This window comes from Phalacrocorax aristotelis, chromosome 2 (assembly GCF_949628215.1).
Source record: "Phalacrocorax aristotelis chromosome 2, bGulAri2.1, whole genome shotgun sequence".
NCBI classification, from domain to species: Eukaryota; Metazoa; Chordata; class Aves; order Suliformes; family Phalacrocoracidae; genus Phalacrocorax; species Phalacrocorax aristotelis.
In genome coordinates this window covers 164,052,399-164,069,743 of record NC_134277.1, presented here as the reverse complement: position 1 = coordinate 164,069,743, position 17,345 = coordinate 164,052,399, and the positions used below count along the sequence as shown (strand labels likewise).

General features: G+C 41.2%; 1 protein-coding gene across 2 annotated transcripts in view; it reads right to left on the bottom strand.

The window, feature by feature from the left end:
• Positions 1-845: 845 nt before the first annotated feature.
• The window catches only part of DENND3 (DENN domain containing 3), a 43,582-nt gene continuing 27,082 nt past the window's right edge, over positions 846-17,345 (bottom strand). For both annotated transcript variants that reach the window (XM_075085915.1, XM_075085916.1), the window contains 12 exons: positions 17,160-17,341; positions 15,909-16,430; positions 14,354-14,616; positions 13,622-13,792; positions 12,556-12,685; positions 11,803-11,910; positions 10,432-10,571; positions 9,031-9,191; positions 7,273-7,406; positions 5,890-6,005; positions 5,623-5,760; positions 846-2,368 (listed from right to left, as the gene is read on the bottom strand). In XM_075085915.1, coding sequence (XP_074942016.1) covers positions 2,168-2,368; positions 5,623-5,760; positions 5,890-6,005; positions 7,273-7,406; positions 9,031-9,191; positions 10,432-10,571; positions 11,803-11,910; positions 12,556-12,685; positions 13,622-13,792; positions 14,354-14,616; positions 15,909-16,430; positions 17,160-17,341 — 2,266 coding nt within the window. In that variant the 3' untranslated portion in view covers positions 846-2,167. The remainder of the gene's footprint in view (positions 2,369-5,622; positions 5,761-5,889; positions 6,006-7,272; positions 7,407-9,030; positions 9,192-10,431; positions 10,572-11,802; positions 11,911-12,555; positions 12,686-13,621; positions 13,793-14,353; positions 14,617-15,908; positions 16,431-17,159; positions 17,342-17,345) is intronic.

Sequence of the window (17,345 nt, the reverse complement as noted above, 5' to 3'; positions counted from 1 at the left end):
AACAAAACCTGTTCCTGCAGGTTCATTTCCACAGCTGCAATGCTGGAGCAAAGCTGAAATGGTAACGTGAACACATACCTGAGCATTCCGGTCACATTGGGTGAGACAAACCAACATGCCACTGTGCTCCTCAAGCCAGTTGAATTGGTATTGCCGGTCCTCCTGCTCTGGGAATGGGTTAGTTTTCTTGAAGGAGCTTTGTATCTCGTGGTTGTGTCTGATGTGGTTAAACTCTTCTCCTACACACCGGTGTTCAACAGCTGGTATTAAAGCAAGCAGTGGTTTTAAAAGGGAGACATCCACTCAATAAATTTCATTCCTATTCAATAAATTACTTTGGAGTCTTTTATTGATAAGACTTTACAAGCATGAAAATGGACATTTGCTGGTTTTGTCATCTGAAATTTTCACAAGCTGGGTACGAACCAGTTGTGAAGGCAAAACCAGGTTTAAAAAGTCTGGCAGGAACGAAAAATCAATGAAGGCAATGACAGGCAGGTAGCAGGTTGGTGTAGCTGGGTTCGTCTCTGCAGCAAGTGAAATTTCTTTAGCAGCACTTGTGTCTCTGCACAGAGAAATCTTTTAATTCAGTAAATACTTCATTTCATTTACGACCGCCAGCCAGAGGAAGCAATAAGGAACCTGAAAGTTACAGATGAGAGGCTCAAATGAGCTCACATCACCAGCAGAAGATGGTTTTAGACAGGAGACTATATAGAGAGAAAAACCCAGGCAATTACTCTCTGTAGAGCACAGATAGGATGGGAGTCACTGCTAAAAGCCACCACTCTTGTATTGCGTATTGAGTTACACAGGAAAAAGAATAAGGTACAGAGAGGCCAGAATATCAATATAGTGTTTAATATTCTTAAATTGAAAAAAAAAGCCTAAAAAGGTAAAATTTCAGTTACCATCATAGAGAAAACCTTTCATCAGCATATTGAAAGTGTTAGAAACATTACATGGAGTACATTTCCAGTAGTTTACACTTCTGTGAGGCCTACACCATTTTATGTTTCTTAACAGAAGTAGCAGCCCATTCTTTCCTTCTATTTACAATATTTTAAATATTGTATTCCACTTCACTCAGCACTGATAAAGATAAGACTATTCTGCATAGATTTATTGTGTTACTTGTAGATAATTGTCGTCAATGAAAAAGACAACATACACGAGGAAGTGATTAGGGAACACTGCTTAAGACAGACCCCTAGCCTGCAATCCAATGACGCTTGCTTCTGTAATTAAGGAGTAGTTTGATGACTTTGCAGAACTAAAAAATTAAGCAGGTTCTACACAAAAAAACTCAGCAGTTCCTCTGATTACAGAAACGATGACTGAAGGGAGGAGCAGCAGAGGTTTGTTTGCACTGAAAGGTTGCTTCCAAAAGCAATATATATGGAAATTAAATAAATGCTTCAGAAGGAAAAAAATAAATCAGTTTCACAAACTGTTACAAACATCAAGTGCTGTGCATTGTTTTTAAAGGAAAAACAAATTTTAGAAGTAAAACAGTCACTAAGAATATCCAAGTATCTTGTTTTACCAGCAGGAAGCTTTCAGTGCTATCAGGGAGAGCCTGTCTGTGTCTACATTTTAAATAATACAGCACCATAAATATACATACAGGGGTAATGGACAGTCTTCCCAGCTAAATCTAGCTGCTAGTTCAGAAAGATACTCAGCATTTACAGTAACTCCATAAATCCAACAAATGCACTTAGTTTTTTTTTCTTTCCAGTGACCATTTCCAGCTATTATAGGCTGTAAAGACAGTATTGAATCCCACTTTTCAGGCAACCCATGCACTGCCCAAAAAGAGCTCCAGTGGAATTACTGAGCTGGCTTCGGCACTCTCAATGCAATCTGCAGCACGCAGTCAGGGCGATGACCCTGACCCTTCACAACAACACGTCAAGTTTAAAGCCAGGGACCCCTCTATTCACATTTCTGTTTCTTTATCAAACATGCAAGAACTGTACAAGGTGCAAGGAGAAATTAATTTCTATTTTGATTTTCTACACTGATGTAGGGACTAAAGTAATTCAATACATACAAAACAAGAACACTGACAGGTCATTGAAATATATGCAAAATGCTGGAGTAAACACAGCTTGAGGTCTTCGCTTTTTCTCCAGCAAAGGTAGACATATTTTGAATAGCTTAGCTATTCAGCTTTCCATATGGCAATCTTCCCTTCTTCCTTTCCAGAGCCGCTGAGGACATATCTGTCCTCTGCCGAGCACAGCGCCTTTACTGTATCGGCATGTCCAACCAACTCTTTCTCCACAGTCTTCTTTTCAGCACTGATCACATAGATCTTCCCTTTGCTTTTGCCTTGCGATCTTCCACTGCTGCCGACCCACATCTGGAGAAAAAACAAAAAACAAAACCACGGTAATTTTCATTACTTTACATTTCAGTCTAAGACACAGTCAAGAAGTTTTACATGCCACATTGATAGAGTGAGGGTTCTCTCTTGCTGGGCTGGAAAAGGGAAACACTGAAAATTTCCTATGGCTTTCCGTCTCTCTCTCTCGCTCTCCCTGGCACTCCTCGGCCTACTCACCTCCTCCCGGAGCTCTGTCGGCAGTGAGGAGCTCCCCTACCCGGGCGCAGCTCCCCCAGGTGTGCTGGCTGCTGCCGCCCGGTACCGGCACACGGGCAGGGCACACCCTGCAGCCGGACACCTGGGCGGCAGCGTGTTCCCCCCGGAGCTCTGTCTGGGGAGCTGCGTCAGTCGTGGTGGGTGCAGAGCCTGGACAGGCCATGGCCTTCAGCCGGGTGGGTGCCATTGCTCCCTGCTCGAGCTGGCAGAGCTTCACACCCTTCCTGCGCACCAACTGCTGTGCAAACTGCCGTGCCACGGCCTGTTTGCCCGCCCTGGTCGCTAGTGCTCCCCATGGAGCTTCTTATATACATGTGAGGCTCAGCCACTGTTGTTCCTGGCCCTGCCCTGGTCTCGTCAGCTGCTGCCATGCGTGCTGTGTGCTCCTGGTGGATCTCTCCACTCCCTTGAGGTTCCTCCAGTTCAGGAAAGCCCGCTGTGCACCACACTAAAGTGCTCTGCTGCTGATTGTACCGGCACCGGAGCTGCTCGCCTCAGCAACTTGACTTGCCTTTGGTTCCACAGACCCAGTGCAGAGAATAAGACAGAAGATGTCACTTTACCACTGTATAAACCACAACATGCCCGTAGCTTGAGTGTTGTGTGCAGTTCTGCTCTCTGCACTGCAAAAAGCAGAGAAAATCCAGGGGAGAGTAACTAAAACTATCAAGAGAAAAGAACATCTGTCATATGAGCAGAGACAGAAAAAGCCAGGACTCCCTAGGCTAGAGAGGAGGCAACTAAGGAGGGATCACATTAAGGTTTACAAAATCAAAAAAGTGCAGATAAACAGAATGTAGAACAACTGTTCAACACATCCCACAACTAGAGAAGTAAGGGACACATGAAAACCAGTAACAGTTCAGTTTCACTTAGAAGAAAGTACTTCTTTGTACATGGCTGGCAGTGAACTTCTAGAACCTCCTGCTACAGGAAGCTGTGGCACCAGCAAGTTCAAAATGAAATCAAATCCACAGAGATTGGGTTGAAAAATAGAAAATAAAAGGCTGAGTCAGAGACGTACGTTCTAGTACCCCTAAACAAGAACTATTGATAGCAAGGGAGCTTAAGGGGAATGGACCGCAGATACAGCCCAAGTTCACATGCTCTGCCTACACAGCATTGCTATTGCCACTATGAGAGGCAGAATATGGGGTCAGCTGCCTCTGGTCCCACCCAGCAGAAAAGAGCCGTGGTATTCTTCCATGCACCGGTACATACTGGGGGCTGGCCTACTGGAAAGCAGCTCTGCTGAGTAGGACCTGGGAGTGCTGGTGGGCAGCAAGGTAACCCTGAGGCAGCACCGTGCCCTTGGGGCCAAGAAGGCCAACAATATCCTGGGGTGCATTAAAAGGAGTGTGGCCAGCAGATCAAGGGAGGTTATCTTCCCCCTCTGCTCTGCCCTAGTGAGGCCACATCTGGAGTGCTGTGTCCAGTTTTGGGCTCCCCAGTTGAAGAAGGACAGGGAACTGCTGGAGCAAGTCTAGCGAAGAGCTACCAAGATGATGAGGGGGCTGGAGCATCTCCCTTATGAGGAAAGGCTGAGGTACCTGGGTTTGTTCAGCCTGGAGAAGAGAAGACTGAGGGGGGATCTCATCAATGCTTATAAATATCTGAAGGGTGGGTGTCAAGAGGATGGGGCCAGACTCTTTTCAGTGGTGCCCAACAACAGCACAAGGGGCAACAGGCATAAGTTGGAATACAGGAAGTTCCACCTGAACAAACCCCTTCCCTGTGCGGGTGCCAGAGCAGTGGCACAGGCTGCCCAGAGAGGCTGGGGAGTCCCTTCCCTGCAGACGTTCACACCCTGCCTGGACGCTGTCCTGTGCCCCCTGCTCTGGGTGTGCCTGCTCAAGCCGTGGGGTTGGACGAGATGATCTCCAGAGGTCCCTTCCAACCCCTGCCATTCTGTGATTCTTGTGCATAGATTTGTACAAGTTACTCACCGTGTGTATAAATAATGCTTGCCAGCCAGAAAGCATCCTATTTCAGATAGACACATTACGGAATTGGTTTTTTCTCCGGTTTCTTAAAGACAAACAATGGCTTGCTTTTAATCAAAGCACTTTGAAGCAAGCCCATGGCAGACACCCCTACCGATGCTGTTAGCCTTTACCAGGCTGCAAGTTAATTCTTAGTAACTGTACTGCTGTGTAGAGGATGAGTACGGGTGCTCCAGCTACCTCAACAGGCTCCAGACTCCCCCTTGGACAACTGAGGCTGCCAAGCTGTTGGCAGGCTGAAAGATGGCACGTTGAACACTCAGGTTCAGGGGCTGGATCACACAGGGGTATTTTCCACTTGTTCCTTTCGTATCAATGAGTTGGAATACAATGTTAGTTACAGTGGAGCTGACTGAGTAATAAGTGGAAGATAAAAGGAACGAAGTTCTTAAGTAGAACAAAAGAGAGCTTAACGCCTTGGGGTTTCCAAACAATCCTCTAATTCCCTTAAAACAGGGGTTAAATATATCCATCTCTACTCTGGGAATGGGTATCTCGAAAGGTTTTTCCATTTTGGTTCACAAATGTAACCGAGGGCTGAATACACAGAAAGCTTCCCCATTTCATGAGGCACTTCACGAAAGAAGTTCTGAGGAAGGAAGAAGGAAAAATCTGAGAAAAGAATTCAGAAAGTTGCTTTCCCAAAAGATATACATTAGCTTGCAAATTAATCCTAAACCTATCCATGTGGTATCACAACTACAATCATTTGCACAGCTATTGATACCATGCAGAAATAGCAGGTACAAAGCCTGAGGCCAATAATGACGGGGGACACAAGATGCTAAGGTAGGAAGTAATTGGCTTCTTTGGTCTCTGAGTTAGGAATGTGGTAACTAAATAATGAACTACAAAAATAGGGCAGCTAATAAGAGGAATCAATGTTTCAAACCAGTACATATGCAAACACCCAGTAAGGAAGCTAACAATGACAGTCCACAAGAGCTGCAAACAAACAAAATTTTAGTAATGAATTCCACAACAGGCAAAACCAGTCCAAATGTCTCTCACCTGATTTTTAACTCTTATCATACAAGTAATCTCAGAGCAATCTTGAAGATGAATCTTTTGAGGTGTACTTGTAAAGTCCTTGGCATTCCAAATATACAGGTCACTACTCCCTGAGTAAGACGCCCACACTTCATCTCTCTAAAGCACAGAAAGATACATTTCACAGGAGCACTGCTGACAGGGAGTACATTGCAATAAGTAACTATGGCTTGTAATGCCACGTAATCGTGCTTCATTTAAGTTCTACTAACAGTTTGAATACAATACCTCAGGAAAGAGCTGAAAGCAGAGAAAATAGGAACACACATCCTTCAGGTGATGCTCAATTTTCATCTGTAGTTGAAATCCATAAGTAGTCACCACAAGTATGCAACTGCCAGTACCTTCAATATTAAAGATAAAGGGTTAGTAACAGAAGTGCCTACTTCTTCCATCTCTACCAACGATGGAGGAAAAAAAGGCAAAAATGAAATGGATGATTCTAACAACTGTCTTGTTTCTCAATCAGAGAAATCTTTGAGGTGGTACTTCCTGGTGTTCACAGTTCCATTTTTCTATATCTATTCTTTCTCCAAATGCTAGTCACTATTCTGCTACTCTCATCTACAGGGAGTAGAGCATCAGCAGTTGCATTAATTATTTTCTTTGTAACTTCTCAAGAAAGGACCAACATTTTGTGTGATCAGCCTCCTGGGATGACCTGGTTTTCTCTCCAGATGTTGTCAACTGGATTATGTGGGTCATTCTTGACCACAGGGGCAATGGTGCCCTCCATATGCTGAGCTTAGGGTCCAAAAACGATGAGAGGAGAGGAAATAAACTCTATAAAATTAGGACATCTCATACTTTGGTTCTCAAGTACACAATTACTTTCATTTACAAAACTGAAACTAAGTGTCTGTGCTACAAAGTTAACAGGGCTGAATCATTACCCACCACAGCAACGGCAGCATCACTGCCACCCATAGCAGGATGAGGAATTTCCCAAGGCTTTAGCTGCTGTTCTGTTAAGAAGTGTTTGCATCCAGGCTCTTGTGTATGGCAGTACTGAGAATCAGGGCAAAATTCTTGAATGTGTCACCATTTATGAAACTACTTCGAGATGATCTTTCACCTTATCACAAAGCTTTACTTCATTCATCTAAACTCCTACAGAAGGGATGACATTTCTAGAAGTGGCCAAAATGCAGGCCTGGGGATTACCAAGTCAGACCAATACCATAAAATCTAGCTGAAACACCAAACACAATTTGCAACTGCTATTGGCCCTCTAAACTTTAAAAGGTCTTTCTCCAAGTTTTCCATTCCAATTTAGAGGCATCGCCAGGGGAGGTCAGACAAATACGGTGTAGCCAGTGGTCACATCCTGCAGCAGGGGCAATTCCTCCAGGAGTGATCCAAGCCAGCCATCTATAGAAGGGTTTTGGAGGCCTTACCTACAGAAGGCTGCTTAAACAGACTAAGGAGAGAATGGGGGAAGAACATCACAGAATCATTTGGGTTGGAAAAGACCTTTAAGACATCGAGTCCAACCATTAACCTAGCATATGTATACATAAGTCTGTGTTTGACATTAATGTATTGATCTCTCTAATAAAAGTATTACATGAAGATGTAATTTTTTTTTAATTATTTGAGGAATGAACTTACAGCACCACAGTTGGTCATTATGAAGCTTGATAGAAGTGAGATTTTGGCAGGGCAGCTGAAAGACACGGTTAACCTTCAGAGTGCTGATGTTCCAAGCAATCACTGTTCCATCTAAACTGCTTGAGTATGCTTCGCTGTTGGTACAGGTTTAAAAAATAATAATAGTATAGTGTACATTCACGTTCAGAACAGAGAGCATACACAGAAAAGACTTGCAAAGTGATCAATTTTACAGTAAGCCAAATTAATGTTCTTCATTGCAGAGACTGGAAGAGTAAAGCACAATATTTCCAACAGAAAATGGACTGAAGTCCAAAAGCCTTCAAGGCCACACACTGTCATTATTTTAATAGCAAACAATTAGACTAGTTCAAGTCTTCTAAACAAGGTGACCAGAGTCTTGAGCGGACAGGAACACATCCATCGTGTGCCCACCAAGGTGCCTAGGGAAGGATCTAAACTTTTTTTTCTTCCCTCGCTGTATTCTAGGTAGCTGGCTCTAGACAGCTGAAAGTGTGTTTAAGCAACTAACAGCTCTGGGTTGCAGCCAGGCATCCACCTTTCAAGCTGCTTATGACTCCTATTGGATCAAAAAAATTCTAGTACACATATATTATTTTTCCTTCTTAAGATTATCCTTTACAAACTCTGTATCACTGAAGACACTGCAGGCTAATTCAGAGCTCTAAGTGAACTAGAGCACGCGTTACATCATGCATGAGGAGTTCAGTAAAACAAAAACTTTCCCCTCAGTTCTCCTAAACATTGTTGTCTGTCGGAATTTTTTTCTCTTTTCCTCTCAGGTTAGGACAAAAATATCTTAAAACTGTTTTTCTTTGCTACTGCACCTGAGAAAACAAATTATACTACCCCCTGGTTTTTTTTTTTACTTTTAACATTTGGGTTTTTTTCTCATCTGAAGACCTTTTTCAGAAGGTTCCAACAACACTTAAGCAACTTCTCCCTGAAACCCAGTCACACCTGCTGCACCACTGGCAGAGCTACGCCTGATGTCTGGTCTGGCCTGGGATTTCCCACCCCCATGGGAAGACAGCAGGTTAAGACCTCCAGCTAGCACTCTTCCCAGTGTTACCAAAAGATCAAAAGCATTTTGCCTGAACAAAACAGTGAGTGTATTATTTCTTACAAACAGGCTGAAAAAATCCAGAAGCATGCTGTAAACATCTAGTCAATGATGTGCTCAAAGCAAAAATGAAGTGGTCTTTAAACTGCATCTGTATTGACTCATCACTGGATGCTGCCAACTCCTGGCTGCTCTCATCCTCGTCCAAAAAAGCATTCCTTTATCCTCTTTGTTCTGAAGTACATAATGCTCTTTCTTTCAAAAGGAAATTCTTAGTTTACCATATACAATATGGGAGCTACAAAAACAGGCTAAATGAAGGCTTAAGTTAGCAGGATAAGCTCCCCTGTTTAAAACAAATCTTTCCAACAGTTAGGAGAATCAGTCACTGGTTTCCTACATGGGCTCCTTTTCCTTAAGCACAAGTTAACTTCTTGCCTTTGTTTCGGTTTGCTTCGGTTAAAGCACAATACTCTATCATTTGGATCTTTAACTAGCCCTCTGCTCACTGCAAGCCAAATTCTCTAGCCTGGTGAATGCTGTTCTAGCTACATAAAATAGCTTTCTATTTAACCACATTCTCCACATGTCCATGACTCTTCCGGTGGTACAGATGTCCTTCGTATTTGTTTGTATATGAATTTTTAAGAAGAAAACATTGTCATTAAATATACCTGGGTATTCCATTCTTGTTCTCCACAATAATGTCTGTAACATCAGAACGATGATCATTTAGTTGCTTATTACAAGACATACTGTGGGTGTTGATTATATAAATAATGGAGTCTTGAGAACCGATCCACACTTGACTCTGTTCCACCATGATCATACAAGTCTGGGGAGAAAAAGCAGGATTAAATAAACTCTAAAGGGAAAAAATATCACTCTTTAATGTAACATGGTAAAAAGCTATACTAAGATGCTACAGTTTTCTGGTGATTACAGTAAGAGATCAAGACTCGGCACTCCAGTATTCCATCTTTTGCTCTGCTCTATAAACAGTGAGAGGGGACAGGTGTCTCTGCTGAGTTTATTCTTCAGCAACTAGCATTAATAATGTATCTTGGTAACTGACCCAGCGCTGTGTTTCCTGGCCCCAACAAAGTAAAAGTTACATAGGGCATCAGGGGAAACCACAGAAGTTAGTGTATTTCTCTCTTCCGGATTGGAAGCCATTCTAACTGTCTGATAGAAACATACTTCCTCCTTCAGTTAGAAGTGGTGTCTAAGAATACTACCTTCTCCTCTGCTATCTCTGGAATGTGCCTGCCCCATTCAGAAGCTCTTCATTTCTCTCCGAGTCTCATCAGTTCCAAACTTTCCTCCTCTTTTCCTTCTCTTCTTTAGAACAGATCAGTATCTGACTCTTGTCCTGGATTTCCATCTTCCTTCCACCCAGCCCTTCACTATCAGCCTTACCTCTCCCTTATTGACTCTCTCCCACACTCATCCACAGTGACGTTTCTCAGCTTTCACACAAGTGACCTACCCAATCCCTTTTCCTGCATGTTCTCTCCACTGTGTGTTTTTCACTCACTCAGCAGCTCTGGTTCAGCCAGCTCCCCCTTTCATCGAGAGAGTTACTCTTTTCAGGTGGTCTTTCACTCTCAACCTGCTGGTTGAGGCATCTTCTTTTAGAGTGCTATTTCTCTTTCAATATCATCCACCTGGTTTCCTTACATCTTTCCCCAATTCCCATTTCTTCAGCACAAGTGACTTTTCATCCATTCTTAAGGCTCGTCTCATCTTCTCTTTATATTGATCCTCTCCATTATTCTTTCGCCTCAACCATTTCAAACCCACCTTCCTGCCCCAAGAAGCCATACCGTAGGCCACCAGGCTCTCCTGTTATCCAAGCCATCACTTTCCACCAGCTGACTTGTTTTATTATGAATCCATTTTCTCTCCTTTCCATTCTTCTCTAAAATCTCCATTTCTCCAAGTTAACTGAGGCCCAAACAACTCAAGTGTCTTTCAACAACTTTTAAGGAACGACAGCGATTCAGGGTCATACAGGCTATAGCAACAAACACACCAAGATAAAGCAGCAATTGTGATACATGTGTCAGTCTTACCAGCTTAGAGCGGCCCATTTTGAAACAGTGCTGTTGAATAGACCAGGTAGATGCATCAAAGACCACCACTTTCCCCTCATTTAAAGCACACCATAGTTTCGGATGAGCATTGCCAGGTCTTTCTGAAGGGTCAAGATGCCCTAGAAATGAAGCAGAGAAGATTGGAGAGGTAAAAGAAAATAAACCACTTTTGGAGATTTGTGGGAAAACCATTATTTGGCAGAGCAGCTTTCTAACAAAACACATCTGCATTCTGGAACTTACCTCACCAGTTAACGAATGACACAGTTTTCACAATGAATTTGTGCTCATTCTCATCTATTTGTTGAGCTCACCTTATGGTTTAATCTTAGACTTGGAAGTTATTCAGAGCAGAGAGAATCTTTTCCATTGATGACTAAGTCCTTACCTAACTGAGATTGCAGGACAGCTTTTAAGCCCTGTGAAATACGACTACTAAATCCACTCATTCTATTTGCTCCATTAGTGCTCCACTTAGAAGCCTCACACTACAATGAAAGAAAAGCACCACTGAACCCACCACCACGCACTCACCCACCCACATAGAGTTGCTCCTGCCCAATTCTCTAACTTTGGAATTCCACTAACTTTCCTCTTTCATCTCCAATTGCCCAAATAATAGGAATTACATATGAACTTACATCAGAAGACTAGTAAGCTTATGAAGTTATGGGTTAGGAATTTCCAGAATTAACATGTTTGCTACCTAAATTCATGCCCATTGCATACAGTCCTTAACTTGTTTTTTTCCTCCAATGTTTTTTGAATTATTCAGATATAAACGTGCCAAGTGTCACACAAAAGCTCACAAGGAAATCGAGAAGTTATTTCTTCAGGGATAGACTTAAATTACATGCCATGAATAGTACATTACACCACATACTATCCAGTGAGAGTTATGGGCTTATAGGTCTGGCTGGGATTTCAAGAGACAGTACACTATTCCCCGCACTGAGGTTCGCCCAAACACCCACATATGACTCTACTGAAAAATAAAAAAATAACAATGAATATTGATCAATGGTGGAGCACCATTCATCCACCCTGCTCAATAAATGAACCAGAAATCTTAAATGGAAATTGGCACATTAACACATAATTAAGTCTATTATAAGGCATTTACACACAAGAAGACAAATTAAGACTGTGAAAGCTATGCCTTCGAGTATCTTAATATTCAATATTACTGTTCTTTTGTAATGATTTTCTGGTTTAGTATTCAGCACACAACCTAAGCATGTCAGAACGTGAACAAAATGAGGCAATCTTAATACCAGGTGTTATGAGATAACATGCTTTATAGGCTAATTAAAGCTGGGCTAACATAAAGAAAGCAATATATCACCTTACCTGGTGTATAGAGCAAGACATCTATTGCCTGTGGAAATGTCTCACCAGCTGAGGGGTTGATCTTGTGCTTTAATGTCTCTGAAGTTGTTTTGGGGACCATCATAGGCACTAAAGTAGATTTTTAAAAGGTCATGAAGTGCACACTTAAGCCTGAAATAGATCTATAATTCTTATGAAATAATAATTCTACACCATTTATTCACATTTCTCACTTTTCTTTCCCTCTAGCCTTAGCTGACTAGAAGAATTTATAATTAATTAAACTATTTTAAATGTAATAATATTAATAAAGAAAATTGTAATAATAATTATTGTAATTGTATATAGATATAGAATATATAATGTATCTTAAGATACATATATCTATCTAAATAAATAAAAAGTCTAAAACTAGAGAAGAATTTGGTGCCCAAACACCATTTGTATGAATTCTGGTAGCAGAAGCATGCACGCAACACCCAAGCGGCCTAAACAAGCAAAAGAAAAACACAGCAGCCAACAGGGAGCCAGACATGCCAGCTAAGGTTATGATGCACAGAAGCAGGGGAAAAAAGAGCCAAACAACCCCAAACAAACCATGCCTAAGCTTTCTATTAATACTATTCAATAGACTCCTTCTGTGGAAGTGCAACCAGACTAACATCTTTTTAATATTTCTATAGATAATCAGTTTGAAAACCAGAACATAGACAGGAAGAACCGAGACAGATGACACAACAAGAGCAGGCTTTGTAGCACTGCTATGTAACTGACCTTCATTTTTCATCCTGTCAAAGTAAGACAGTTTAGAGGCTGCATATATCGTTTTGGGGGACTGCAGGGCACCAACCACAGCATCCATGAGGAGAACATTTGTCAGTGCTTGCTGAATATACTGAGGATCCTGAAGACGAAAGCCTTACTGTAGTTTACCTATTGCTCATTATTCTTACCATTATTCTTACAAGCCTCCACATTCACCAAACACAATGCATGTCATGCTTAGCACAAGCACTAGCCAGTTGCTGCCCTGCAGCATAATTCATGCTACTTGCAGTCAAACCCCGCTCCCACACCACATGTTCCACTCCCAGGCAAGGTCAGGGAGCAGGGAGCCAGGAGCCAGCATTAATTCATTACACTGAAACAAGTATTTCAGATCTGGCACAATCTTGATACAGGATGTGCAAATGAAACCACATGAATGGCACTGATGGAAAACATACAGTGGACACAGGATGGATACCCATCGTCAGGCTGGATCTTCATGGGAGGGAAGTACATGTTATGCTTCATCTTGGCTAAAATGATTCAAATCCTTTCTGAAGGACCACCAAGCTACATTTTCACTATTAAATTCAGCAGTCATGAAGAATTTTGTGGTTTAAATGGAAACCCTGCTTGTATGATCCTTTTTCTCAAGGTTTCTGTGGCAGAAGAATGCATCTTGCTCTATTCATTGAGAGGATCTATAGCCACCAGGTTGTCAGCATGGCAAAACTCTTTCTGTGCATTATATTTTGAAGCAAGGTAGGGAAAATTTTCAGTTAGTTAGGATCACTGTTCTCACACGTTGTGAACTTAAACTGTTTCACAGAACTAGTGAATAAATTACAAGTTCCACACCAACAGATGAGAAAAAATATCCTATATTTTTTAATGCAATCTTTTTTTTATTATTCCAGAAGTATTGTATTTAGATGTAACAACAAAAATAAGAGTTTGTTACTTAGCTATTGATTGCTGAAACCTAGAAATTCTCATATAGATGAATTATTTAGAACAGAGACAGAAAGCACACACTTCATACTTATTTGGTTAGAAAATCATGTATTTATACCTTGTGATCATCTGCCATTTTCTTTCCAGCCCACATTTCTTTCACTATCAGGTACCAGAGATCACACTCAGTTTTAAGGTTAGCTTCAAAGACTTCTTTTTTAGATAGTGTTTTAATCCTCAGAGTAGGTATTCTCAAAAGAAGAAAAGGTACAGTCGTGCTCTTAACATCCTGGAAATGAAGGGAAACAAAGAAAGCAAGGAAGATACACCATGCAATCACAGGTAAGGTGCAGTACTCATCCTACAGGGCAACTTTCTCTGTTTTTAAATACAGCTAATGATTTCAGCTGTCCATACGTACCATTAAGCAAAGACTGCTTTATGAAAACGTGTGTTTCAAACAACATCATACCGACTTCACCTCACAGCAGGTACCAGCTGGCTCGCTGACACCACAGCCAAATAAGCACACTTAATGCTCATGTTAATAAACTTCTCTAGCTCTATATCCCACGTGCTGTGCTTTGCACCCTTCCGTACCTCTAGTGGTTATGACCTGTAGATTTTTATTCTATCTCATCCTAGCACCTAGCAAACCATAATACATCAGCCCTAAAATTCTTGATCCAGAGACCCAGAATTTTATCTAAACACTCATAAGTTACTGACTTTCAGAGGTGTTTCCTACACTCCTTACTGAAACTTCAAGTTGGGAGACAGATCTCTGCAGAACAGAACATGGCCTATATCCTTAGGCATGCAAGGGAACAGGAAGTTACTTGACGCTCACCTCTATATCCCTGAAAGCTGCAATCTGGACATAGCCAGGACGTCCTCCTTCAGTCAAAAGGAACAAGCGCTTCTGGGTCAGAGCTATTTTTCCTACGCCGTAGTTAGTTTTAACGGAGCAAGATAACTTGTAGACACATTCATTTTTATCTAGATGCTCTATTACTGTTGGTGGCAGATTGACCTCTTGAGCTTCTGCTTCAGTTTCTTTCCAATAGTTGTAAAAATCTCTGAATGTTTCAGGATCGATTTGTTTCTGATGTCCTAAAAATTTTTTAAAACTTGTTTACTGTGAAAAACAATGATAACTATTTACACAGAAAGATAGCTTTAAAAGACACTAACTTTCAAATTGTGCCCCTAACAGCACAATGGGTAACAAATGGGTGCAAAAACTACAAAGAATGGGCCTGGAAAACAGTTAAGAGACAAAATTCTTCTCTTGAGGTAGAAAGATTCTTCTGCAGTTAGCGTAGGCCATAGGTCCCATGCATCTGGCATCTTCCCTCCCACCCAATTGTACAGAGAGAGCAAACACTGAGCCAGTCTTGCTTTTTTAAATTCATGCTAAAAATCCAGTCAGCCAATGGGAAAGCACTTGTACTTCCCTACTGAACTGAGTACTTTTCACTACGACTTTCCAGTTCTTTATTCTATTAAATGCTACTATATCACACACTTACCAGCCTGGGATAAAGGCTAAAGTTGTAACAATGACAGACTTCAGCAATAGGTATTCTAAGTAATTATTCTAAGAATTCAAGTGTGTGGGTAGCAGAATCTCAAACACACATATTTTTCTTGCAAGATGTATGCTACCTCTGCCTTCAGAAAGCCTTGCTACAGTCTTGCTATTTTGACCAATGTTTACTCCTTTGTGGCCACAAAACGTAACAGTTACGAGAGTAACTAGGCACAGAAAGAGAGCTGAATAGTATTTTATAAAAGCACTCTCAAACTATGTTTTTAGAAATCTATCACAAGATCCAGATCTCATTCAGGAGAGAAGAAAGTTCTCTCAAATATAAATGTAACCTCTCTTTTTACCACGATGACCATCCAAAAGGAATGTAACTGTAGCTACTTGAATTCTGGACGTTGTTAGTTTATTTTTAACAGACTGCCACCTTGCCATGCTACCTAGTGGTTTTACACCACAGAGGTATTTTCCATTAGCAACCAGGTCAGTCTTGTATTCACTTTACTCATAATCTAAGCCAACGCAGAACCGCACACCATCAGACCACAAAACTACCTCGCCTACACAACCTGAAAAATTGTAAATTGTGTGCCCAAATACAAGTAGATTCCTTGTCTTTATTGTGGATGCAAGACATGCTTGTATACACTAAATCTATTCTCCATAATTACCCTAATTAAATACAATTGCCCATAAAATTCACATATTGTGAGTTTTCAAAGGTCCAGAAGATGTTAAAGAATAATTAGAAAGAGAAACTGGACACAACCATTTTATTTTGGTTCACTAAAAAAACTGGTTTGAAATTGTCATTGCACCAATGTAGATGGTCGCTGAAAATGTATCTTATACTCACCCACTGTTAAGGCATCAAATAACCGATGTATAGTGCCTATATCTTTGACAATCCCAGATTCCTGGATTCGCTTCACAAAATCATCCAGTTGCATGTGTGTTTTTGGCAATTCAAAATTTTTTACATGGTCATCTATTTTCATCACTTCTCTTTGTTTTTCCATCACTCGACTTATCAGCTTCTTCAGCTCAGGTTTGCGGTCTGCTTGAGAACGCTCAGAAGGAGGCATGGTTTCTACTATTTTTCTTACAAGATCAGTAGGGAAAATTCTTAAGTCTGTTTTGTCTAGGTTCTGAAAGTCAGAAAGTGCATTTAGTAGTTTCCCTTGCATCAAGCTAATAAGCCCCCGGAGGTAGAAGTACCTTGCCAGCAATGATGAGTTATCAGGTGGTAAGGTATTTATAGCTTTGCTGAGATGGTTGAAGAAGTCTGTATAGTAGGAATGAACACACTGGAACATCAGAGGAAAGTGAATTTCTGGGATTTTGAATGTACTAACTGATTTGGAAGGCATTTTTACAGCTAAAAACAAAACAAAACAAAAAAGGACATTGATTATGGAATCATAGAACCATAGAATCATTCAGGTTGGAAAAGACCCCTAGGATCATCAAGTCCAACCGTCAAATTAGTGTAAGCAGTGAGTAGAAGGGCGAGTATCTTTACAACCAGCCATACTACAAACAACAAAAAAAATCCCCATCACAGCAACAAGCAATTACATCACATGCTTCACATGTAAGTCAAGTAAGATTACAGTTGTGCTAGGGACACAAATGTATTTCTGTGTCCATCATTCTTACTACCACAATATTCCCTAACCTGATAATATGGGGGGGGGGGGGGGGGGGGCAGAGAAAATAAAAAAAGAGATTAAAAAACCCCAAACCCAAGAACTTTCTATAGGACTGGCTTTGTTAAACAGTGATAAGCCTAAACCTATGTTTAAAGGTAGTAGAGAACTGGACATAAGGTGGGTGAGGACTGAACTTGAATACTGACTCAGGAAGGAATTCTACTGTATCAGTCCTACTAGTGACCGATCAGCCTTTTGTGATACAGCAAAACTTACAGCAGGCTACAGACTGCTTTAGCATGCAAGGAGAAGCACAGACAGGCCTCAGCTCAAAATGACCCAGCTCACCATTTCTTTCCAGAATCAGACACCATTTCTGTGAAAATTATTCAGTGACGTCACCCATAAAGACAACAGAAAAGACATTGTATTTGTTCAACACATTCTTCCCTTACCAACACCTGTTTCTATTCTTCGAAGCGAGGAATTTCTAGTAGGGCCTTCTGGCAGCTTGATATCTTGCAGATTAGGCATACTGATTACCATACGCCTACTAATCATGTACTGTGGATTAAATCGTTTAGAAGCCATTTTCTCCATAGTCAGTCTTCTCGGGGTATGAAACATCAAGTTTAATCTGA